General features: G+C 49.1%; 1 protein-coding gene across 2 annotated transcripts in view; it reads right to left on the reverse strand.

Annotated features, from left to right (window-relative positions):
- PCNX3 (pecanex 3) overlaps positions 1–27,296 on the reverse strand; it is a 1,956,057-nt gene that overhangs the window by 630,836 nt on the left and 1,297,925 nt on the right. For both annotated transcript variants that reach the window (XM_069644841.1, XM_069644840.1), the window contains one exon: positions 5,828–6,005. In XM_069644841.1, coding sequence (XP_069500942.1) covers positions 5,828–6,005 — 178 coding nt within the window. The remainder of the gene's footprint in view (positions 1–5,827; positions 6,006–27,296) is intronic.

The following is a 27,296-nucleotide window of genomic DNA, read 5'->3' on the forward strand; positions in this document are numbered from 1 at the left end:
CTCACCCACGCACAACAAAGGTAACACCCTAGATTTAGTATTCGCATCATCCCCCTGCATCACACCTGTGCAGACCTTATCCCACTTGACTGGTCTGACCACGTCGCCATCCCATAAGTCACCCACTCTACTCAGAAATGTCAGGCTAAACGCCGCTCATTCAAAACCTTGCTGGTCAATGAGCAAGAAGCCAACTTTGCAGACTTCCCCACTACAAAGAATGCTTCAGGCCTCCTGGAATTATTAAGCCAATGTTCTATGAAACTGATGGACACTGATGCTGCCCTAAAATGCAGCTGGGGTAAGACCAAACCATCCGCCCCATCGTACACCGGGAGATAGCCTCCAACAAATGCTCAATCATTGGCCTACAGAAACAGTAGCGCAAAAGCACTTGGGAGACTTAACCGACCTCAAATCTCTGCGCACAAACCGTAGGATTCCGATTACAGAGGCTAAATCTGCTTACTACTACACCACCATTGCGGCAGCCTATAACAGGAGCAAAGCCCTCTATGAAGTAGTAAAGCATTGTACCGAACCCTCACCCAACCCCAATGTACCTGCAACTCAGGAAAAATGCGACAGAATCAAGACATTTTTTATTGAAAAAAAGTGTCAAAATCTGTGAGACCGTTGAATCAACCTCTCACTGCATTTGCATCCCCTGCACCCCAGAATGCACACTGCCCTCCTGGATCAAATTCTCTTTCTCTTTCCGCCAGATCTCCTAAACATAATTGCCTCCCTCAACCATATTTCTTACTCTGACGATTTAATTCCGACCTCCCTTCCAGAAGGCTCATTCCCAACACCCTCAAGACTGGTTTCATACGACGACTTCTGAAAAAACCAGATCCGGATGACCGGGCTAACTCCAGGCCCATTACGAACATCCCGTTTATTGGCAAAATCTTGGAAAAAGTAGTTGCTGCGCAACTACTCGCTAGAATCGAATTACCTCTCCTAAATGACTATCAGACAGAGTTCAACCCAAAGTGTAGCATCGAGACAGCCACCATCAAGGTGGTGGATGATGCTCTCCTAATCATGGATAAGGGTGACTCCTGCCTCCTCGATCTCTCGGCTGCATTCAACACCATTGACCACTGCATCCTTCTCTCCCTCCTTGCTGACAGGATGGGATTCTCTAGTATTGTCCTGAATTAGTTTACTGCCTATCTCTCAGGCAGACACCAGGCTGTCCAGATGAACTTGTTGCATTCTATCCGACTCCAGGTCTCCTGCAGAGTCCCCCTAAGGCTTTCATGCTCTCACCAATCCTATTTAACCTTTACTTGGAGCCTCTGTGCACCCCCCCTCAAAGATTCCAATATAGCCATCCACCAATACGCAAACGATACTCAGTTGTACATGAGAGTAAATAGCGTGCAAATTATCAATCATCTCTGCGATTAGCTAGCCATCACCCAGTCTTGGATGTCAACTGCCTATCTCAAACTAAACCCATCCAAGACTGAATTTGTCCTCATCGGTCCGCCTGCTAAAAAACAACTTGTCCAACAATGTGCCTAGAAGGATTTGATCCACAACTCTCAGACTCAGCGAAATCCTTAGTTTTCACCATTGACAGCAATGTGTCCTTCCAGAAAAACATAGCAAAGAAGGCCCAAATAGCCGACTCAATTTCTAACCTTAAAAAAAAAATGAAAATCAAACTTTTATCCCAAAGCAGGACTTCCGGACCGTAGCACAGGCCCTTATGGTCTCGCACATCAACGGGGAAAATGCTCTCCTGATGGGCTCCCAGCTGCTCACTTGGCTCCCCTAAAAGCAGTCCACCATGCTGCAGCACATCTTATTACGGGAGCACTGAAATTTGACTGAATTACCCCAATATGACGCCAACTACACTGGCTTCCACTCCAAGCCAGGATACTGTTCGAGACTGAATGCATCATCTACAAAGCAGTCATGAGTAGCACACCAGCGTACCTGGGGGCTAAGCTCCACATATCTGGTGGCACAAGCTCCTTACGCAGCAAATCGACCAACTGTCTTGAATCACAACTCGTCCGTAAAGAAAGGACCGGCAAACAATCCTTCTCTTGTCATGCACTCGCCCTCTGTAACTCCATCCCGGTGTCGGCTCGGAATGCCCCCACAATTATCCAATTTCGCAAATCTATCAAAACATGGCTCTTTCAAAAACACCTGACCAAGGACTAACTCCAATGGACGCACAAATACGACACACAGACCTCACAGTATTGCACTACTCTTAAAAGATGCCATCCCAAATGCTGGCTACCCACACTCTTTACAACGCTCCGATGATCTCGTGCAAGGTCCGCGCTTTAAACAAAAATAAAAATAAAAACATTAAGTATGACTGCCATCATCAAGGCTGGAATCGACAAGTGCTGGAGCCGAGGTGCACAAGAGCCCCCATCGATATTTTCAGAGAACAGCTGGTGCTGGAGGAGATCTATCCAGATGAGGAGTTTGGCAGAGGATGCAATTAAATGAACCAGCTATCCTAGAGTCACCTCTGCATGCCGGATTATTGGGCATTAGGCACCCTGCTTCAGATCCCTACACTATTTATCATAGGGAGAAGGTAGTGCCCGGGGCTGACCCAGTCTTTATGTCAGAAGCTCACACCGTATTTGACATCAACCAGGAAGTCGGTTTCTTTTGTTTTCCAAATCCCACCTAGTATTCAGAAAGAACTCTGTGCAACCTAAATGTTTACAAAAGACTCATACTTTCTGTGCGCAGGAAGGACAATCTGTACATCCGACAGCCTGTTTGCCACATATGGTTTGACAGCTGGCTGACAGGTTTCTAAGATGTCCATTGCTAGGAGGAAATATACTGTTACATTCTTGTGGCCTGCAAGGTTCCAAAATTGCTGAACAGTCATCACCAAAGTGGCTTCTGTGACAGACACATGTGCTTCTTTCTCAGCGGTCTCTCAATAAATGCTAGCATGTGGTGTGAAGGCATCTTGAAGCAAGACACAGACAACAAAGTTCAAATTAAAATAGTTCATTAAATCAAATGTCAGGATGGTAGAGGGACGAACTTGCCCTACACTAAGGTGGGATTTCCCTACCTGAGTGAAACCAAGGAAAGTCTGAGTCAAAAAGTTCAACTTAAAAGTCTGTTTGTGTCCAAAACCTATACTTTCCCTCACAATTAAAGATAAACAATGTGCATTGGATGTCAATAATAAAACATTCTGAGCTTCTTCCAGCTCACGGTTCTCTTTCAGCTTCCCTTCCCCAGGTGTAAGATAGTTCCACAAAAGTCTCAAGATTACCTTTCTCAAGCTCAAGGTGATACAGTTCCAACCAATCCTCAGGGTTCCATTTCCCAGGTTCCAAGCAACACAGTTCCAAACAAAATGTCTTGAGGCTCTCAGAATGAACACTGGTTGCACGACCGTTCAACCAGGATCCATGGGTTGAAGAGCACCAAGTTGCCTTCACTCAGTTCCTCTTTATCAGCCTGCGGGCTTTATGTGCTGATTTACACTTCTTTGTCTTCTCTTTGTCTTCTCTTTGCCAGCCTCATGGCTCTGCCATCACCTGTCATGCACCACTTGCCAGTCTTTGGTCTTGCAGCACTGCATTCACTCATAAAAGTTAACTTTGAGGGCATTTTGTTCCCATCCCACCTTCTTATGACTCTCACCCTTGCACCTTTTGGCTGTTCTCTTTATTTGCGTGGCCCATAAAGTTGTATTCCATTTCGCATTTAATATGCTTGAATTCAGGGTTTCATTTAATTTGGCCTTCAATATGCATTGATACCATTTAATCTTTAAGTTTCCATACAGTTCGGTATTCAATATACATTTGTTTTGCTTAATTTTAAGGTTCTATTCAGTTCAGTATTCAACATGCATTTGTCTTGCTTAAGTTTAAATTTGCATGTATTTAGCTGAAGTTCAAGTTTCCAACAACCAAAGACATTCGAAAACATTCTCTCTAAGACACGTGAACCCATCCGATACAAAGTATTCCTTCTCAAACTTCAACAATGGAAATGTTCCTACTCGTGCACTCGCATACTAAGTTATACCGGTTTTCTCAACTGTCAGAAACTCACCGGTCCCATCGATAACTTTCACAGCAATGCGGAGCACACAAACTTCTGCTTCTAATGTTAGGGGTTCAACTTCTGCCCCTCGGACACTCCTGTGTCTGGTCACCAACAGAGTCGAACAAGCACTTTCGTTTAAAGGGAAAGGGACAGCCTTTCTACCTGCCTCCCTTCTCCGCCTTCAGTCTGCCGCAAGGAGCCCCAGCTCCCACCCACGCTTTGTGAGACCACCTCTCTCTACAGTCCCCAGCATCTCAACATTCTTCAAATGGAAGACCGGCTCACAGCAGTTCCCGCAAACGGCTCGCCTCCTCTCAAACAAGATCCCCTGCTGGTCTCCCCCACACATGCCTCCCTGGTGCTCTCTGCCTCTTATTTTATGCACCTGCAACCCTTTAACAGGTTGCATGTGTGCTTTCTCAATTGAGCTTGCCCGACTATGATTAAGGGGACATGCCTGACCTTCACAACACTTTCCTCATCCCAGTACTAAAGTGGTCAAATAGCATTGCGTTCATCACTCTTAGTTGCCTCTTCCTCGTCTCAGTACTGTCAAGTGTCGCATGAGGGGAAATGAGGGGAGCAGGCTTACAATAGCCAATAAAGGTCGGGGGAAGGTTTGGTTGGTCGCCAATAGGGAAAGGGGGATACTATCTCTCGCCTGTGGGCACCCCAGTCCCAATACTCAAGGACCCTCCAACCAGGTAATCCTCCCATGCTTCTCCAATGCCAGGGTCGGGATCCAAGAGCCATGGGCTTTCCCTGTCCATCTGAGAAGAGGATCCAGGGAGTTTAGGAGTGAGACTACTCTCAGGTTTCGCACAGTGGTCAGATTCTCAATTTGGCAAGTCAGTCTTAAAAAACCTGAATGATTCAGCTTAAAAGTCAGATCCAGCTACCAAGTTGTAACACTGATGTGGAATCCCCAATAAGTGTTGAGGGAAGAGGACGGGGCATATTAATAGGTAAAGGTTACTAAACAGCAGCTGTTCTACTAGACCATAATCTCCTTAACTCCACACTTCTTCCCCTCTTTTACCTCAACGATTTGCTGTCCAGTCTGAATTCGGCAGATGCAAAGGACAGGATCTATGCACTGTGCATGTGCACTGCCTCCGAAAAGGTATAGAAGGATATTTGCTGTGAAAGATTCCAGTCCTGCCCCCATGGGATGAACATCCCAGAAGTATGGAGGAGAGGAGACTATGGGCTGGGAGTACAGTAGTCACTACAGTAGCTTGGAAATGTTCACAATAACAATGGGTAGCCCTTTTTCAATGCAATACTGTGTTACCCAGTGCTCTTGCCTAGCCTGATCACCTACTGGGCTTTGACCTCCTTGGCTGCTCGACCACTGCTCCCACCAGGGGAGCAAAGGAAGGCTTAAGGAATGAGTCTGTGCAAGGTTATGAAGATGCCCTCAAACCCTGAACACATTGCAGAGAGAATCCCCCATAACATGAATGCATTTTAAAAATGAAACTGAGATAATCAGATTTTTCATTGGGGTTCATCATTCAAACATTTATGGCTTCCTCCCAAAATAAGTATGGCATTCAAGGTTAGAGATTCAGGTCAGTTTCCGACACCAGTTGTTCAGTTACTATAGGAAATATGAATTTGATAAACCCCCCCCCCCCCCCCACACCCCAATATCAGCAACAGGACTTTTACATCTTTTTCCTACAGATCAAAGTGCATAATTCAGTGGATATATGTGCAGCAGTTTTGCCTATCTTAGATCCGACGTGCTTACCTTGCTGAAAATGATAGACATTAGGAAGTAATCAAGCAGGAATCCCTCCGAATATTTCTTGTAGTCGAAATGGAAGAAGAGGACAGTGAAACTGAGGGTCACATATTGCTGAGGTGGGCAGCAGAAGGAGGAACGCAAGAGCTTCAGCCCTGCCACAGTGATGAGAAAGGCGTGACAGCTGTGGGGAAAAGAGACAGTTGGCATATTTGACAATGGGAAGGGATGAAAGCAAAATCTTTATATGCTAGGCAAGGAAGGAAGCCCACTTAGTAACCTTGGTGTGTTGTGTCCATATGCCATTTTGTGCAAACCGTTTTCCAATCCTTATCCACCACCTACTCAAAAACAGCTTCGATTTCCAACGTTTGACAGATCATTTCAATCATTAGATAGCATGTTCTAGCCCAACCATTTCCATCACACAGAGTAACAATAAAACTGGCAGTTGCCTATTGTCACATGGCCATGGGAACATACAACTACTACCACAAGAATAAGCGGAAAGCATATTAAACAAAAGTAAAGTGTAAGGCTATTGCATGGAAATGGGTTCAGGATTGCAGTAACAAACACATTTCTTACCTCTCGGAAAAGTTCATTATGATGGATGTTCCTCGACTGTTTATCTAGGATAATCCTTGCAGTGCAGTGCAAAGGGGATACTTTATATCACCATAGCCTTTTCCACTTGGGATTTATGGTTACTTTTATATGTGCCTAAAGACTAAAGACAAGTTGGTGGCAGCAGACCATTTTGAAATGTTTGTGCTATTTCTAGAGTGCACAGTGGCTAGTTCCCTAAAATGGCTAAGCCAGGAGATGTGTGCTTGTTCTTTGGCCATATTGTAGTTTGGCCTTCTTCCTGCCTTGTCAGGTCAGGAAATCCCAGATAGGTCATGCAATACCAGGAAAGATGCTACTTTCGCAGGCTAGTGCTGCCTTTGTGTGTGTTTACTGTTTTTGGGGCCCAGGAAGTGGGTGGAACTGTCTGGCCCCACTCCACGTCTGGGTGTGTAAGTCGAGTTTTCCTAAAGTCCCACTTAGAGGTAAGACTTTAGTAAGCTATGCTGGTGGTTTGTAGATCCCCAACTCTTAGTATCAGTCTGTACAACTGCTGGAACCTTGGTAGAGTGGCAGAGCAGTCAGGAAGATGGAAGCTGGAGGCAAAGAAACACTCACACATAAATGTAAATTAAATGATTGATTTATTATATTTACACCAGAATCACTTTAAAATACTTAGCACTATAAACCAAATCACTTTAGAATACTTTTGACAGGCCACTGCTTAGTTTGTAGTTGCTTGCGGTCACATTTGTTACAGCTTTTGACAGTAGTGACAGTTCTATCTTATTATCTGTAATAATATGCACTTGCGAATCTTAGCAGAAATACGGTAAAGACATTTACTATGCATACATATATACGATAGTGGCCTTTGAGAAGGAACATAGTTGGTTAGTGTTATACTAACAATTCTAAAGTATCTAGAGGCAGTTTCTTCACACAACAAGTCTTTTAAGTTCGAAAACGCACCCCTAATTAAAAGGCAGTTCGAAGAGGGCTTAAAGTTTTAACAAGCAGCAGAATACAAAAGATTCCTGTGCATACTTTCAAGTCTCTAGTCTTTACGATGTAGCAAGATTAAAACCAGCGTTGGAGACCCTGTTAAGGACTTGCTAACGGGACATAAGCTGCTGCTTGAGTCGGTGGTAAGATGGGGTACCCTGGAAACCTCTATGTGCACTCCAACGCTCTGGAGCGACTGGATGGATCAAGGTAAGCAATACCCTTTTTCCCCCCACAGTACCTTAGGTTAGAAGAAAAGATTGTGGCTGGATTCTCCTCGATGTAGCAGCGCTGGATCCAACCTCCGAATTCCTTGGTCTGATGATGAAAGGCAGGACAATGGACAGGGTCTCAGCAGCAGTCTTGAGGGAGGACCTCTGGTACGGCTTTCATCAACTTATCTGGTCACTCTGTGGTTTTGGCGCCTTTTCTGCAGCACCAACAAAGGACACGATTCGCCCGGTCAATATTCTTGGCTCCTTACAGTCCCACACACTGCTGTGAGGTTCTAGTCAAGTTAGATTGGGTCTCTGGAGTGTCCTTGAGGGCTCAACAAAGATTTGGATGGATTCTGCCTTTCCAAAACGATGCACTCGTAATGGACAGCAGGTCTCCTAATATTGGGGTTTTGCAGCTCTGGAAACTCACAGGACCTCGGGAGATGGTAAAGTTTGTCTTGGGAAAGAGGAGTCCTCTTCGGAGTTCCTATGTTGCACAGAAAACAGGGTCAGGACAGCAGTGGTCGGTTCACGGTGTTGCAAAGGGTCTGCAGACATCTCTGGTCATCATTTTCTTCAGTTACTTCAGATTCCAGTGGTCGACTTGCTTTTCACCTCAGGAGCTTCACCTTTTATACAGTTCCAGCACACACTCCTCTGCAATCTCTCTCAACAATTTACAGAAAGGGACAATTTCCAATCAGGACAGCGAGACCCCAGTGGGAGCTGGTTCCATTCAGGCAGACAAAGGACAGGGGAGTGAAAAACGTCTCTCCCACTTCCTGCCTGCCCAGACACACTGGAGCCTACACTGGGACACCCAAGGGTTCCCACCAAAAGCAAAACACACTCACAGACCTCCCCCTCCCAGGATAGAGGAAAAAGGGCTGGCAAAGAACAACCACGCTAGTAATGGCAAAAAATGAAAGGAGCCAACCCCCTCCCTTTTCTAGCACATTCTCCTCCCCCCTCGCCCCGACCACACCCTCCTTAGCAAGCATTGCCCACCCACCTAGCACCATCTCCACCTCACTGACTACCCCCAAATGACCTCACCCGGCAAACCCCTTCCCTGAGCATGGCGCCCCTTGCCCTTTTCCGAACCATCACCTCTACCCCCCTCTCTCGCACACTCCCTCAGCTACCAAACAAACAAAACGCAGACAAGGTAGACAACCCTCGCCCTATACTTTGCATGCCTCACCTGCCCTATACCTTTTGTTGTACCCCCCTCTCCTACCAGCACAACCATGCCCCTGTACCTCCCTTGCACACCTCCCCCTCCTTGTAGACAGCCTCCCCCTCCCGCCCTCAACCCCCTCACTCCCACATCCCAGCCCCTGAACACCATCCCCTATAAACACCTAGCCAGACACCTCTGTACTACCCACCATCCCTCACCACCACACTTCATCCCTCAGCCTTTCGCCACCACCGGAACCCCCTTTCCCATGACACAACTAAGTCAAAGACCCGCAACCGCCCACCATCTCTTCCCAGTCCTCAGCCACTCGCTGCCCACACCACACACACTAAGTAACCACCCCCCTGACCACCTCTGTCAGTTCTATTAAACTGCCCTTCCCAATCAACGCTCTCCCCACCACAAACATCTTCCCTCCGACGACCATGACCCTCCCAGCCCGGCCAACATCAGACACTCGGGTAAACACTGCCACCTCTACCTCTGACAAACACCTTTTGAGATCTTTGATCTCCTAACCGCCGAGAACCCCAACCTTATCTTCATCACTGAAATCTGGTTCTTGGATGACTGTAAGCCTATCGCCCATGAAGCTTTCCCACCTGACTACTCACTCATCACCCACAACAGACTTTCCAGAATAGGCAGATTAGCCATCATGCACAAACCTCATATCTCTATCACCACCACTGAAACAACCCAGCGCAGCTCATTGCGAATCCCTTCTAGTCAAACTCTCTCAAACAGCTTCTTACTCGTCTACAAGTCCCCGGTGTATGGCAGACACTTTACCAACAGTGTATGCGACTCACTAGCAGCCATTCTAGTAATCCAGCCGGCACTCACCCTACTGGGAAACTTTAACATCTGGTCGACTTCCCTTACAACTCCATGACTCTGCCACTGGTCGACAGCCTTGGGGAACTCAACCTCACCCAGCTTATCAGAAGACCAACTCATACTGCTGGCCACACCCTCAATTCCATTTTTAGCTCTTCCGACCTCATCACCACATCCACCTCCCAACCGCTCATCTGGACAGACCACTGTGGCATATCTTTCTCCATCCTCTGCCGCCACCACCCAAGCCAGCCTCTACCTCTACATCTCAGTTTAAGTGCTGGAATAAGGTCAGGGTACTACCCGACGAAGTAGAGGCACTACTAAGCACCCTTCCATCACTCCCGACCACAGCCAGACCCTTACCCACAGAGCTCTTCGACTCCTGGCTAAACGACTCCCTCATTCCCATAACCCCCTCCAAGTCCGCTCCCGTCTGCATAGGACCTACCCTCGAATGGTTTGCTCCCCTTCTGAAGACACTAAAAACCCACTACTGCTCCTAGAGCCCAAATGGCAAAATTCTTGAACCCCACAAAACAAATCAGTAATCGCCCACCACCACAGAAACTACAAATCAGAGATCCGAAAGGCCAAAAAAGCATATTATAATACAAGGGTCCTGAATTGCGGGAGCAACAGCAAAGAGCTTGACAGGATCATCACTGAGTTCCTGAACCCGCCCTGCACCACAGCCCCTACTGCCTCATCACAACGCTCTGCAATTTCCTGTCCGAAAACATCCACAAAACAAATGCCAAACTCTCACTCTTATCTACCCGCTCTACACCCACACTCCACCAGACCCTCCCTCCACCCCAAGAACCCTTCCTTCTGCTCCTTCAACCCTCTCTCGAGTGAGGAGTTTACAAAACTACTACCCGCCAGTCGACCCTCCGGCTCATCCCAGAACCCTTGTCCCGCCGCTCTCCTCAAAGAAATCTTCACCTCCACCTGCGCAGGAGAACCAGCAAAGGCCATTCTCAACGGCTCCCTCATCTCCGGAAAGTTCCCAGACTCCTTCAAAACTGCTCATGTCAAACCTCAGTTTAAAAAAGCATCCCTCAACCCTCTATTACCAATCAACTACAGGCCAATCGCCAACACCAGATTCCTGGCAAAACTCATCGACACACTGCATACTCACAGCTCAATGGCTTTGTGGAATCTAAAAATCTCCTAGACCCTGGACAATCAGGGTTCCGTCCACACCAAGGAACAGAAACAATGCTGATCTCTATCTGGGATGACCTCAAAGTGACAGCAAACTCGGAGGGATGTGCAGGTCTTATTATTCTTGACCTCTCGGCAGAGTTTGACACCATCAACTACATGATCCTCCTTGACAGACTGCACTCCTTAAATACATGATTCAGCTCTTTCTGCCTCATTCCTCTCTAACAGACAGCAAATCACTGATCTCCCCCTTTCCTCTCCACCACACGCCCAGTCAACAGTGCAGTACCCCAAGGTGCCTGCCTCTCTCCGTTTAAAAAAAGAAAAAAATGTATTGTAAATTTCAATTTATTACACATTTCTTTTCATTTGTTTACTTATTTCTCGCTCCTTTAATTTATCTTCCTCTCCCACTTGAAACGTACCAACTTTACATCATTGGTTTCCAAAAAAGAAAACTTCACCAATTTTGATAGAAACAGCACTACTATTGAATCAGTAGGTGATCAAGATAATCAATAACTGCACAAGTTAACATGAAATTCTTGCCAGACAAAAGTGCATACCACCACTCTACCATGTTTCCATTTTGAGGAGCAAATTTCCCCAAAAAAGCCTTTTGAGTTTTTAAAGCTAAGCATTCAATAACCAGATGTTTTGAGGACTCTACTGCGATATTACAAAACCGACAATGGTTGTTTAGAGTGTTCTCATCATGTTTCAAAAACAACATTTCTTTGGTTGAACAGAGGTTTAAACATAATCGCAGAAATTGATCCCGATGATATCTGTATGGAAACCTTTCCAGATATTTCCGAATTGAATTTACTCTGCATGCTTCACCACAGAGGTCTAATGGGGTGGCAAGTTTAGATCTTTTGTTGACAGTTTCGATCCAATCACAGTATATTAGCTTTTTCTTGCTGCACAAGGGTTATTCCAAAGTGTGTCTATGTCAATGTCAGCGTGCGCCAGTTGAGTATGGATCTTCCTAATCCATTCCTTCAACAGACCTATATAAGGCTTTCCTGGAGTCGGGTTCAAGATGTGATAGGGAATTGCAGATGACTCCATTGACATTTTCCTCATCATTGCCACCGATTTCCAAAGCACCGTAGAAAACAAAGACTGTAGTTCAAGTTCATAGCGGATGGCAAAGATGAACAAGTTACTTTCTTACCTGGTAATGTTCTTTCGATGGGATGGTCTGACGACGTATTCCATATCTATGACAGGTAATCACCACAGCTGTGCTGCTTCGGAAACTTTTTTCTGCGTCTGCATCCTGCGTCGATGACGTCGATGCGCCGTCGTCGAGGACCTCCTCCGACGTCATCCGATGTGATAAGTAGGACGCACGACGCCCGTAGCCTCAGTTGTAGTTTTTTCCCCCAGAACGTGTGACATTAGCCAACTGCCAGTCAGACACAAAGCCTTGCGGAACGTAAGCTGCAATCGCAAAAGAAATTCTGCAGCGGGAAGGTAGGGAGGGAGCGATATGGAATACGTCGTCGGACCATCCCATCGAAAGAACGTTACCAGGTAAGAAAGTAACTTGTTCTTCGAGGGGATTGGGTCCTCCGACGTATTCCATATCTATGACAGACTCCCAAAGCAGTACCAGAGCAAGGAGGAGGGAAAGAATTTAGAATCAAAATTTAGAATTGCCAATCAAATAGCAGAGCAAAGGACCGCCTTGCCAAAGGCCAGATCCTGTCCTCGGATGGAATCAAGGGAATAGTGACGTACAAATGTATGTACTAAAGCCCAGGTGGCTGCATCACAGATGTTGCGAATAGGAACACCCCTCTGCAGGGCAGTAGATGCAGCCATACCCTGCGAGCGGAAGTAACCGCAACTAAAAACACAGTTTTCAGAGTCAACAGCCTCAAAGGGCAAGAATGTAAAGGCTCAAACGGAGCACCCATAAGAAACTTAAGAACCAGGTTTAAATCCCAACCGGGCACCAGGAAAGGTGACGGAGGGAACACATTAGTGAGCCCTTTCAGAAACTGTGAAATTAAAGGGATTTTAAAGTAGGAACACTCCTCAGACGAGCGCTTAAAGATGACAAGCGCCGCCAGGTAACCTTTAATGGTACCCACTTGCAATCCCCTGTGGGCCAAAGAAAGTAAAAAGGACAGAACCATGGGGATGTCACATGCAAAATGATCCACATTCTGAACTCTGCACCAGTCGCAGAACTTAACGGTACAGAGACTTTGTTGCTGGCCGTCTGGCCGAGAGCAACACCTCCATCACGTCTTCAGGGAGGTCCCAATCCTTATACCTCAACCTTTCAGAAGCCAAGCGTGAAGGTTGAGGGATCTGACCTCTGGATGGAGAACCTGACCCCCCCTCCTGTGAGAGCAGAACATCTCGGTAGGGAAGACGACGTGGAGGACAGATGGACAAGTCGAGAAGGTCCGGGTACCACGTCCTCCGAGCCCACGCCGGAGCAATGAGGATCATCCGGGAACTGAACTTCCGTAACCTCTGCAGCACTTGCGGGATGACGGGGACTGGAGGAAACGCGTACAGCATGGGAATAACCACTCCACCACGAACGCGTCTTCTAAGGCTCCTTTTGGAGGAAATTCCGGCGAGCAGAACCTCTCGCACTTCCGGTTGACACTGGAGGCGAAGAGATCCACTTGAGGGGTCTCCCAAAGGGCGAAGATCTCCAGGAGAATCTCCTGAGCCAACTCCCACTCGTGCGAGATCGTGCTCTGCCTGCTCAGAGCGTCCGCCGTCACGTTTGCGTCTCCGGCCAGATGTACTGCCGAGATCGAAATTTCCTGCTGGATGGCCCAGAACTCGAGCTGCATCGCCTCCCTGCACAGAGGAAGTGACCCTGTCCCCCGCCCCTTTTTGTTGAGGTAGTGCATGGCCACTGTGTTGTCCGTCAGGATCAGGACATTCTTTCCTCGCACAGTCGGCAGAAAAGCCATCAGGGCTAGCCTGATGGCCCTCAGCTCCAACAGATTGATATGGAGTCTGGACTCCGACGGAGACCAACGACCGCTGACTGTCAGCTCGTTTGGCATGGGCTCCCCATCCTGTGAGGGATGCATCCGTCACGATCGTCACCTCCGGCCAGGGAAGCCAAAAATGGAGCCCCCTTCATCAAATTGCCTTCGACGGCCCACCACAGAAGGTCCTGGGCGACCGAGGGCGGCACCTGAACGGGGTCCGACATCCTGCCGGAGGACTGCGACCATTGCATCTTGAGTGCCCACTGCAAAGATCTCATGCGCAGGCGAGCCTCTGGCACTAGAATAATGCAGGATGCCATGAGGCCGAGCAACCTCAAGAACTCGAACGCTGGGAGCGTCTGGGCATGCTGAAACTTGTGTACCATCTGCTGAATGTGAAGAGACCTCACCTGGGGAGGAAAACACTGCCCCAGGGAAGTGTCGAGCACTGCTCCGATGTACTGGAGCCGCTGTGTTGGCGTCAAATGGGACTTAAATTGAGGGAGAAGCCCAGCCTGTGAAGGGAGTGGCAGGTGACGGACAAATGATCCAGGACTTGCTCGGGAGAGCTCCCCCTGATCAACCAATCGTCCAGGTAGGGGTAGACGTGAACCCCCCCTTGCCTGAGATGCGCTGCCACCACCACCATGAGCTTGGTGAAAACCCTCGGGGCGGAGGTCAATCCGAACGGCAGGACCCGAAACTGAAAGTGCAAGTCGCCAACCGCGAACCTCAGGTACTTCTTGTGCTTGGGATGGATCGGCACATGGAAGTAAGCATCCTTGAGGTCGAGAGACACCAACCAGTCCTGAAGCTGAAGGGCCTGGAGGACTTGAGAGACAGTAACCATCTTGAACTTGTCCTTCCTGAGGAGTTTGTTCAAACCGCGCAAGTCCATGATGGGTCTCAATCCCCAGTCTTTCTTTGAAATCAAAAAATAAGGGGAATACCATCCCTTGTTCCTCTCCGCTACAGGCACCAGTTCTATGGCGCCTTTCTCCAGCAGGGCTTGAATTTCCTGCGCAAGGAGCGGATCCGGACTCTGCAAAGAGAGGTTCCCCGGTGGATTGTCGTGAGGCCTCTGCCGAAAGGGAAGACAGTAGCCGTGGGTTATGATCTCCAGAACCCACACATCTGAAGTAATGGCACGCCACTCTACAAGATGCTGCGCCAGCCTTCCCCCAACCGGAGAACCATGGGACATGGCCTCATGACTGAGTGGTAGCGGCTGCAGCGTTACCTGAGGGCAAAGAGGCAACTGCCCGAGCGGCCTTGGCACCACGGTTACCCTGTCGTCCACCTCTGGTACCCCTGCGTTGGCCTCTTTGACTGCCAGCACCTCTCGCTTTACTGAAGGACGAGTAATAGCGAAAGGAACCACCCCTCCATTGCTGTCCCCTAGGACGAAAAGGCAGAGGTTGGCGAACTGCAGCACCCAACGACTTTGCTGCAGCTTTGGAGGTCTGCAACCTCTCAAGGCTCTCGTCAGCCTTGCTGCCAAAAAGGTGTTCACCGTCAAAGGGCATGTTGAGGAGCCGGGACTGCACATCAGGAGCAAACCCAGACTTCCGCAACCACGCAAACCTGCGTATCACGGTGCTCGCCGCCATGGACCTGCTGACGCATTCAGCCATGTCCAAACCCGACTGAACGGACTCACACATGGCATCCTTACCATCCTGGACCATAGCAAGGAAACCATCCCGTTCGTCCCCTTCGGGAATATGTTCAGCCGCTAATGCAACGCACTTCCACAGAGTGTGTGTGAAACGAGACAAGGCACATATGGAGTTGGCCGCCTGAAGCGCCATACCCCCCGAAGAAAACACTTTCTTCGCCCAGCCATCAAAACGTTTGTCGTCCCTATCAGGAGGGATGGTAGGCTACGACGCCTGCTTTGCCGGGGCCGTGGCCGCCTGCACCACCAAACTCTCCGGAGTGGGGTGCCTGGTCAAGTTGCAGGGGTCGCTACTTGCTGGACGGTATTTTCGCGACAAGGACCTGCCCACCGCCGGGAGACTCTCCGGAGCAGTCCAAGCCGCCGCCACCCTTCTCTGTAGAGCCATATGAAACGGCAGTACCGGATCAGTTGGGGGACCAACATCAAAGATGTCCGTGAGATCATCCTGCACAAACTCCCCTGGGGGAGCAGACCAGCCCAAGTACTCGGAGACTCTAGCCATAAGGCGCCGGTACGAGGAATCGGCATGAGAGCCAGGCTCAGGCCTACAAAACTCCACCTCCGGGGAGGTGTCCAGTCCACTGGCATCATGCAGTGACTGCCTCAAATCGTCAAATTGGCTATGGCCCAAGACCAACTCATCTGGAACCTGACTAGGAACCAGGCCATCAGAATCCTCATCCACCTCCGAAATATATTCCAGGTGGTGAAAAGAAGGCACCTGAGAGTGCTTGCTCTTAACCAGAGCCTTTCTAGGGGGTTCCCCCGTGCCACGGGGTACCTCCGACACCCCAGCCTCGAAAGGCGTCGAGTGAATCGGCGCCGAGAGGATCGGCGTCGACGTTGAGTAAATCGGCGTCGACGTCAGATGCAGTGCCGCCAGCTTCCTCGGAGCTGGATCCTCGAGAGAGCCTGTCGACGCTCTCGACGCCTCAGGCGTCGAGGTCTTCCTCTAAGACATCACAGGTGCACACGGTCTCGAAAGCGTTGAGGACCGGGACATGGAACGGGTACGTCGAGAAGTAGTCCCCTTGTCCGAACGGGACCTCTCCCATGACTCGTGCCGACCACTCTTGCGAGCAGGGTCTCTCGACCTCTCACGGCCGACCCCACTCGGGGGCGCGGACGGCTTAGTACCCTGCGACTCGAGAATCGCAAGCATTTTCTTTCCGAAGGAAGCCCATTCCTCCGGCGTCGCACGGCTGGTGGGATAAGCGACGTGCCGGGCAGAATCCTCAGAAGAGGACCTGGAAGACGACCGCTGTCGGCGCTTCCGAGAATGCCTCGAAGAGGCCGAGGAGTGGCGAGACCGACTCCTAGAAGGAGACGCACGAGACTTCCAACGACGACGCGGAGAGTCACCTCTCGAATCATCCGTCGAAAGCCCCGCAGACTTCGACTTCCGGGGCTTGGACACCCGACCTACCGACAACTTCTTCTTACGTTCCGGTAAGGCTTTGGACGTGAGCGACTGGCAGTCGATACAGTCATCCGTGTCGTGGGCCTCCCCGAGGCACCAGAGGCAGGCGTCGTGCGAGTCCGTCACCGACATCTTGGACCCACACTCCCCGCACTTCTTGAAGCCCGGACGCGGGGTCGAAGACGAAGTAGAAGACATCTCCACACGAAGGATTTTCTCACAAAAATGAACAGGTTCGACGAACCAAGAAGAACAGAACTCCAAAGAGTCGAGGCATAACCGAGATTCAGGAAGCAACACGTTCGCGGAAAAAACTGAGGCTATGGGCGTCGTGCGTCCTACTTATCACATCGGATGACGTCGGAGGAGGTCCTCGACGACAGCGACGCAGGACGCAGAAAAAAGTTTCCGAAGCAGCACAGCTGTGGTGATTACCTGTCATAGATATGGAATACGTTGGAGGACCCAATCCCCTCGAACGATACATTTCTTGGCAAACTAAGGACCTTGCGCCAGAATTGACCCTCTAACACATCCCATGTTGCCCGACTTATATTAAAGCCAGCTTCACTACCAAATGTTATAGCAGCTACTACCTTCGGCCGGAAGAACATAATCGCAGATTTGAGTATGAATTTGCCATAGTCCGTGTGTAATTTAGCACCTTGCAGCATTAGATTCTTCATTCTTGTTTTCAGGTCTTGAGTCCACTGCCATTCTCTTATTGATTTATTAAAGAGAATACCCAGATATCAAACGTTATCTGTGTTTTCTAGTTGTTTACCAGCCGTGAACCATTTAAAATGTTTCCCTTTTTTTCCAAGATTCGAGTCGAAGGAAACAATTTTGGACTTTTTGACATTTATTTCCAGGTCATTCTTTTACAAATACACTTCCAAGTTGCTCAACAGTCGCTGTAGACTTATTTGCGTCTTCTCTAAAAGCGCCAAGTCATCAGCAAAGATTGCCCAACCTATCTGATGTCCATTAATTCTTGGAGGAAAGGGGTCACACTCCAATAAAGCTGCTGGCAAATCTGCAATACACAGCTTAAAGATAAAACCTGCTAGCGGGCGCCGTGCTTTACATCTTTTTCCGTTGTTATTTTATCTGTCAGTTCACCCTCAGCACTGATTCTCACTCGAATTGACGTGTCAGAGTGAAGCGATTGGATGGTTTGTAAAAGATATGGCGGGTAGTCCCACCTCTTTAATTTCCAGCAGATGAGTGCCCTGTTTACACTGTCAAAAGCTTGATGTAGATTTTTCCCTCCTTTTTTTCAAATTTGATTAGTGAAGTAGCTCAGTTACATCATATCAAACCGTGTCGAACATTTCAACACAGCAAATCACCATGTAGATTTTTTGAACGTTTTCACCCCCCTAACCCCAAACGATGAAGATAAACTCCCCAACTCCCCTAGCCCCCTCACTCCCCCACCAGTCTTTTGTGGCTCCAGGGCTACCACACCAAAAGTATCCTTGGGCTAGTGTTCATGTTACTTTGGATACATCCCACAAAGTTGCTGGTTTTAATCTTGGGTTCATCTCGGGGCACGCATATTCACTCCGTCCCTTCACTCCCTATCGCTGGCATGCACCCCTCTCTATATATTACCACTCTTTTCGTCAGCCGGTGATGGGTTATGATTGAACCACTCCCACCCTGATCCCTTATTCACTCACGGCGACATTCTCTTTTTGCGGTCTCTGTGGGTCATATTTAGCCAGGAATGCGGTCCATTCTGCCACCCACGTTGAGGTTTTGTCATGCAGGCGCCTGGTTAGTTCTTCCATTCTGTATAGGTCCAGCGCTTTGCACGCCCATTCTTTCTCCGACGGGAGCACCTCTCTCTTCCAACCTCCCGCCAGACACTCCCAGGCCGCCAGTAGTAGGTTGTGCGGCATATGCAGGACTTTCGCCCATTCTCCTTCAACTGTTTCCATGCCAAACAGTACCAACATGGGCTCAGCCTCCCTGTCAATTCCCTCTAATCCCTTTATCCATCCCAGGACCTCCTTCCAGTACTGTTGCACCTTCCCACAGCCCCACCACATGTGGCAGTAGTCGGCCGCTCGTCCACATTTCCTCCAGCAAAGAGGGTCCGCCCCTGGAAACATTTTGTCTAACCTCGCAGGGTCCCACTGCCATCTGTACAGCAGTTTCAAACCATGCTGTTTGTATCAGCCACTGATGTGCAGTGGGCACTAATGCATAATTCCTCCCATTGCTCCGGTACCGTTTCCAACCCCAAATCCTGGTTCCATTTCTTCCTCATCATGCTAATGCTTCCAATAGTGCCTGATACATTCTAGATATAACCCCCTTGTCCCTTTCTCTGTTTCCAACAGCCTTTCTGTGTGTGTCAGGTCTCTTTGCATGCCCTCCTTCCAGTCTCCCGACATTGAATCTTAAGTACTTGAAGACAGACAGGTTCCCTATCCCCAGGGACTCTTCCAAGTCAGCTAGTTTTATGAATCCTTCCTTCTTCGGGACCTGTCCCACTGTTTCCAGTCCCGCCTCAAACCATTTCTGAAACCGCTCATGATCCGGTATACATTCCTGTATCGGGGGGACCCATATGTGGCTATGGGGCGATGGCCACAACCTCCATAGGGGGCCCAGGATACGAGTGTGTACACTGTTCGGAGCTGCGGAAGCTGGTGCCCAGAGCGTTTCCCCTAATGTTACGGGTCTGAATAGGACGTTTTCTATCCCCACCCATTGCTTGTCCCTTTCTACTCGTAAGTGAGGTATTAGGGCTCTAAATTGGACCGCTCTGTAGTAGGACCGCATCTCGGGCAGTCCCACCCCTCCTATACTCACGATTTGGTACCTCAGGTTGTTTTCCAGTAATTATTCTTGCGTGGAGGGAGTTTTTCGGGGTGGCAGGCCCATTAAGCCTCATAAACTTCCTCCCTGTTTGGCCCCTTCTTCTCTGGGAGCCTGAAGCGGATCTCTGCCTTTCCCCACTGACAGAAGGGCCTTGTGGGCTTCTTGGGTGGACATCTGCGTCCGCTGTGAGGTGTCTAAGGGCCTACTCAGCCTCCTCTGCTGATGCGAGCCGCCCATCCACCACAAATTGAAGCGAAAACGGGTACTCCCATCTGTAACGAATCTCCTTGTCCAGCGACCACGTTGTGAGGGGTCTGCAACTTCTATGCCTCGCTAGAATAAGATTTGACAGATCCTGGTATATTGTTACTTTGGAGCCCTCAAATTCCACTTCACATTGCTGTTTTGCCCTGCTCAGGACTTCCATTCTGTCCTTGTAACTCAGGAATCTAGCAACTATGGAGCGGGGACCATCCCTGTCGTGTCGTGCCTGCCTCCTCTGTGAGCCCTCTCAAGTTGCACTGTCTTACCCCCCCCTCTGCCTCGAAGAGCTGGTTTATCAGGCTGATGACTTTTTACTCCACCTGTCCCAGGGTTTCCCTCCCCAATTCCTTCAGTCCTAGTATTCTTATGTTGTTCCGTCTCTCTCTGTTTTCGAGATCATCCATCTTGAGCAGCACCTCTTCCTCTCTAAGCTCTACTTCGGTCATCCTCGCATCCAACTTCATTTCTACCAGTTCTACATTCAGTTGGTTGTGTTCGCGCCCTTCCACTTTGGACTCCACAGTTGTCACTCTGCCCGTCAAGTCTGCTAGAAAGGCCTGTATGTCTCCTCTGAGGGCCTTGATCTCTGCCAGGATGTGCCGTGTCTTCCTTCATGGAGAACTTGAACATGTCTATCCCTGTTGCCATTTTAACCCTGGAGGGTCCCTCCCATCGCTCCCCTTTATTTTTAGACGTCCCGCTCTTCGCTCTCTTGTTTCAGCACCACCGGTCTTGATAAGGGCTCCCCTTCACTGTGGGTCTCCAGAGGTTTTTGACTCAGACCCTTTTAAGGCCCTGCTCTTCCTCCTATGTGGTGTTCCGTGGCTGGTGCCGACCGCAGGTGGTCGGTTCCAGCACTCTGCTCCTTTAGCCCTTCTGGTTGTCCACTGTTTCCTTATGTGTGGGCATTTCTCACTCGGGGTGCTGGAACGTCTGGAGCACCCAGGACTGTGGGGTTGTTTATTCACGGTTCTCCCCTCGTGGTGCATAGTGGGCTCGAGCACTTGAGAGGTGCCGCAGTGTCTTTCTGCTGGTTTCCCTTCTGACAGCACGTAGGCGCTGTTGGTGTATCCACTTGAGTGCTTGGGGAGCAGTAGTGTGAGCCGCTCGGGCACTTTTTCCTCTTTCCCTCTGGTGAGTCCCTGCCTGTCCCAATCCTGCTATGCATAGATACAGGCTGCTCCCCTTTTTCCCTCAGTGTTTGCCGATCTGGCCTATCCATGCTAGGTGCAGCCAGGATGGATGCGGCTCTTTCCCCTGCTGCGGCATGCAAGGACCACCCTGTATATCGCGGGACACTAGTATGTCTCAGGCTCTTTCTGTTTTTACTGCTATGATGTGGTGGGCTCCCCGCCTTGTCTCGCTGGGAGTCATGATTTTTTTTGTCCCCCCTTCCGTCGCTTACCCCTGTGTACTCGTATCCACCGGGTTGGGGACCCTGGATTATGTTGCGTGGTACTCGTGGGAGCAGCTCGTAGTGGACGTCCACTCCTATAAGTGTCTGGTGCCTTCTCCCTCAAGTACTTGGGGACAGTTTGTTTAACGTGAGGCCCGTGGGTTCCCCTTTGTGCCACCCGGGTACTCCGCACCTTTGGGTCTGTCCCTGTGATTTCTCCCGCCGCTCGTAGTGCGTGGGGCCTTCTGGGGGTCCGGGCGTACCTTTTGTGTTGAGGGCGTTGTTCCTCTCCTATCCCAGACTTCGTCCTCCGATTCCTCTCTTCACTCCCTCCAGGGAGCCGTCTTCGCACCTGACTGGCATCCCGTTTCCTATAGTCTCCGGTGCCGGGTGGTTCGTTGCTGTCAGGGCACATTCATGCCCGGCCATGGCGAGTGGGCTGTGTGGAGGCTGATTCCAGTGGCCGATGGGGGAACGTTTCTCCTACCTTCTGTCCTCTGGCCAAGAGTGGGTGGTGCGCGCCCTTCGCCTTCTGATCCTCCCTGGCCGTGTCTTCATAGTACGCACCTTGCTTGGCTGCGGGGCTGCCCACAGGCGGGGAGATGGTCTTCCATCCGGATGGACCACCCGAGGGGCTCTCAGTAGCCCTTCACTAGAGTGTCCTTTGCTCACTCCTTGTGGGGTGTTGTATCTGGTCCCAGTTTTCAAGCTCCGGTGGCCGCGGGCCCTCTCCTCACCTTCCAACACCGTTTCCATGCTGCAGTGTTCTTCCTCACGGCTTCCCCCTTTGGGCTCTGTTTTCGCTTGTTCAAGTGCCGGGGTGTTTCTCCTCTACTTTGATGTGTTTGGTGTCTGGGTTCTTGGGCTAAGATGCTCTTTCGCCAAGGGGAACGGGGGCTAGGCGGCAATCTTATCCTGCCCCCTAGTGGTCTCTCTTTCCCGCCTTTTATCGTTTCAAGTTTCAAAAGATTTAGCAATGTCAAGTTTAGCTTGGTCCCTACTCTTTTTGTGAAGCCAGTTTGTCGGACGTCAAAATTCCAGTGTCATTTGCCCATTTAGATAGTCTTTTTTTGCAGAAATGAAGCACAAATCTTACCAATGACGCCTAACAATGCAATCAGACGGAAGTTATTGGGATCTCCTCGATCTCCTTTTTGAAGATCAGGACAACTACCGCTGATTGCCAGGACGAAGGAATTGTCATTGCTGTGGAAATATGTCTGAAGAGAACTTCAATAAAAGTAGCCCACTGCTCTTTGTTCTTCTTTAGCATGATCTTTGATAGTTCATCAGGGCTGGCTGCACCAGAGTTATTCAATTTAGAGATCGCTTCTGCAATTTCATCTTTGGTATTGCAGACATTCCACAGAACTTTCCTCTCCATACATGGATCAACTTTTGGTGGTGTAGAGCATTTAAACACACTCGAATAATGCTTCATCCACACACCTGCATTCACTCCAGTACTCATATTGGCTTCCTGTGTTAAGGAACCTTCATTTATTATTGACCAAGTATCTCTGCCGTGATGGACACATACCTATTTGAATGATATGATGACGAGCCAATTGTGGTATCTTTGGCAGCGCTTTCTTATTGCCAGATTCTGCTACACTAAGTTGCAGGATTTTAAGTTCTTTGTCATTACTCATTTTTTTCTTCTCTTCTGCAACCATTATGATGAAGTGATATTTACTTTTATGATGGTCAACTCTGAAACCACTTTTCGTTCTTTTAAATTCCAATAATACCGGGCCATAATTTAGGAATCTCGGATCTTGTCGATCTCCAGCTGATAATTTCTTTGTCAGATCCACAATCTCCTTCCGTGTTATTCTCAGTCGATTTAAACCTTGATTCATTTCTAAATCACACACATGATAGTTTCCAACTAAGGTCTTCTCTAATGTCCAGTTCAGGCTTACATCATCATGACCGCTGTTTTTCATCTTGATTATTTTCAGATTTTTGATATTCTGTAAAAAAATTCTTGAAGACCAAATATAATCAACCGTTTTGTGGCTTCTATTTCTGTGTCATGTGTGAGTCGCCAGAATATCGCCTCTCGTCTGGCCATTTAGCATTTTGCAATTCCTAATGGCCAGTTCTTGCGAGCAGCATTTGCCACGCTCATCATGCTGATTTTCATTCATTTCTTTCATTAGCCATTTTCATCAAACCATGAAAAGTTCAAATCACTGACACAATGATATATGGATTGTTGAATACCAACATCCAGTCATCAATCAACATCGTAACTGATTAAATAAACTTCCCAGATGATATAATTCCAGGTTCCAATAGGTATTCACAATTAAGAACTGTTATATTTTGATGTTATTTCGGTAAGTAATTTGTATAGTCGTTCCCTGGACAAATATATTTGGGCTTGAGATTTACTTTCCAATTCATGTTATTTTTAATCATAGTTAGAAGGCCAGAAAAAGGACGGCCAGTCATGTTTTTCTTTGCTGCGTTAAGGAGAATTGTATAACCATCGCATACAGGAGCCTCGCGCAGCCAGGTCTCCTGACGGAAAATTAATGAGTGCTTTCCTTTCTTTAGCCCATCCTCTTGAAATAAATGCAGAAAGCCTCATGTGTTCCAAGATATCAAAGAACATTCATCAGTTGCAATAGATGTGTTTAGCTAATATTTCCCTGATCGTCAGTCCTTCAAGTTGATCACTCTTTGCAATTTACCATTGTGAAGTCTGTTGGCATCCCGATTATCCCTTCTTCCTTTATACCTTTCCTTAAGAATGACTCTCCTTTGTTCATTTTCGGTCAGCCTTCTACCATTTATCGCCATGGGGCTCAGGACTTCCGCTCTTTGTGTATGCTCAGCGTCGTTATAACCACTAAGCTCATAGCCAAAAGTTAAAAGTTCATTACTGGCGGCTCTTAAAGTGTTTTCAATCAATTGGGAATGTAGATGTATAATTACCCAGTCAGATCGATTTTCCGACACGTACTCCACTATGTTAATATCCTCAGATGCAATTGTTCTTAATGAAGGCACACAGTGGAGAAGTTTCATTGTGTTCGTCTGTTTAGGTTCACCTCATTCTTTTCCCGTAATACATTCTCGAATTGTAATTTCCTTTTTATCTGATCTTGGGAGTTTTGCATGATCATTTTTAGTTCCTTTCCTTTGCACCTGTGCCAAGGTAAATTTTGAGTTTAATTTTGAAGTAGGGTTATACACCCGATCTTCATCTGGTTCTCTCAAAACTTTCCTTCTTTTTTTGGGTGAAGACTTGCCATTGAATGCTCTCACTTCATGATTGCGGTGTCCTGATCCAATCTTAATACAAGGTGGGTTTCCCACCTCCTTGTCCTTGCTTTGCTCAAGGATGGCCTCCATGAATAAGCTGATTTTCTCAGCGCCAATTGGTAGCTCTTCAACTGAGTTATTCCACTCATCGTCTTCTATAGGGTATGAGGAACAAGTTACTTACCTGTAACTGTTGTTCTCCAGCATGGGTCTGGCATGGATTCACATGCTCATGAATATTCCCCGTCGTCAGGCTGGGAATCCTCGGTAAAGAAAAAATCAGTATCAGTTTCGTTTCTGATCTGTCTTTCTTAGTAGTAACCAATCACTGGTCTCTGGGTCATACTGTCCCCAGCCAATGACTGCCCTCTCCCTAAGCCTCACCCCTGGCAGCCATCCTCAGATTTGGTAGCACGTAAAGTATGACCAAGTGAAGAGCCGCAGAGGGCAAGGAGGGAGGGTTCGCATGTGAATCAATGCCAGACCCATGCTGTTCCTTCTCCAGCACGGGGTATGGCATGGATTCACATGCTCATGAATATAAGAATACATAGCAGTACACACATGCACAACCACGGAAGGTGGCAAGGCTCAACATTAAGCATTACATAAAACTCAACATTAAGCATCTCTTACCTCCTCACCAGGCTCACCTTAAGCGAACAGGTTGTGCAGCACTGCCTGGCCGACTCTGGACTCCTCCCTGGAATCCCGGTCGACGCAGTAGAATCTCAAGAAGGTGTGAGTCCATCTCCACGTAGCAGCCCTGCAGATGTCCAGCAGGGGCGCACCAGACAAGAACGCTGTGGTAGCAGCGATCGTTCTGGTCAAATGGGCTCTTGGACGGCCGGGCAACAGTCGGTTTGCCAACCGATGACAGTGCATGATGCAGCCGAAGAGCCATCTGGAAATGGAAGCCTTCGAGAGAGCCTTCCCTTGGTTCACAGGTCCAAAGTTCACAAACAGCTGTGATGTCTTCCGAAAACTCTTCGTTCGGTCCACGTAGAACTTCAGCGCTCTAGCTACATCCAACGAGTGCAAAGTCCTCTCGGCCGGCGACGAAGGCGACCGGAAAAAGACTTGTAACACCAAGGGCTCGTTGAGATGGAAGTCCGACGGCACCTTGGGCATGCAGGAGGAGTGCGTCCTCAGCACTACCCTCGTTCGTGGAAAGTCAAGTATGGAGACTTGCAGGATAGGGCCTGAATCTCTCCCACGCGTCGTGCAGAGGTGATGGCCACAAGGGACGCTGTCTTCCATGACAGGAACTTTAACAGAGCCGAATGCAAGGGCTCGAATGGCGGGCCCATGAGCCTGGTCAGCACCACGTTGAGCTCCCATGCCGGGGCTGGAGCCTTCACCGGCGGGAATGATCGAAGCAGTCCTTTCATAAACTCCTTCACCAGGCGATGAGACCACAGGGACGACCGTCCTGCAGTTCTGGTGTATCGGGAAATCGCTGCCAGGTGTATCTTGATGGAAGCATGAGCTAGTCCAGCTTTGGCCAGCGACAGTAAGTATGGTAGCACTTGAGGGGCTGTAATCCGTAGAGGGTTAATCTTCTGTGCACAGCACCAGACAGAGAACCTCTTTCACTTGTGTCCGTAGCACTTGAGAGTTGAGGACGCCCTGGCCTTTGCAAGAACCTCTCTGCAGTCGGCCGGGATATCGTCCCCTCCAAACTTGCAGGCCTGCAAGTTCAGCGACTCCGGGGTCGTGGTGCAGAATGGTGCCTCCTTCTCTGGAGAGAAGATCTGCGTCCGTCGACAGTTTGACTGGTGGGGACGCTGACAAGTCCAGAAGGTCCAGGAACCATATCTGTCTCGGCCACCTTGGTGCGACGAGGATCATCCTGCACAGGGACCTCTTGAGTTGGTTGATGAGCCTGAGCAGCAACAGCAACAGAGTGAACGCATACAGGAACAGGCCGTCCCAGGGGAACGAGAAAGCATCGCCCATGATCCTCAGCTGGGGGAACCTGCTGGCGAACTTCTGGCACTTGGAGTTTGTCATCGTCGCGAACAGGTCGATTTGGGGTTTGCCCTATCGGCGGAAGAGTTGATCCACTTGATCCTGGCATAGTTCCCACTCGTGGCACGAGCGCAGCTCCCTGCTGAGTGAGTTGACGATGGTGTTTTTTATCCCTGCTAGATGAAAAGGTACCAGAAACATCCCCTGGGCAACGGCCCAGTGCCACAGATACTGGGCTTCCTTGGACAGGGCTGGGGATCTGGTTCTTCCCTGCTTCCGGATGCAGAACATCGTGGTAGTGTTGTCGGTGAAGATCCTCACCACCTTGCCCTTGAGGGACGGGAGGAATGACTTGAGGGCCCAGAACACCGTTTGGACCTCCAGTATGTTGATGAGGAGCGGCCTCTCCTCCGGGAGCCAGAAGCCTCTCGCGTGAAGATCTCCGGTGTGCGCTCCGCATGTTACGCTCAACTGGTATCCACAGGGACGCCCACCAAGCCGGGTTACACGCTGGTATGCTTCTCAGTTTTGCCCTGATGTGGTCTGCGGGGAAGGTTCTGCCTGAAAATACAGGAGGACTGTGTTCAAGACTGACTGACTGGGGTAAGTATCCTCCCTCCACCCCCGTATGATTTCAGTCCCTC

Source organism: Ambystoma mexicanum, chromosome 2p (genome assembly GCF_040938575.1).
Source record: "Ambystoma mexicanum isolate Mex_15411 chromosome 2p, UKY_AmexF1_1, whole genome shotgun sequence".
Classification (NCBI taxonomy): Eukaryota; Metazoa; Chordata; class Amphibia; order Caudata; family Ambystomatidae; genus Ambystoma; species Ambystoma mexicanum.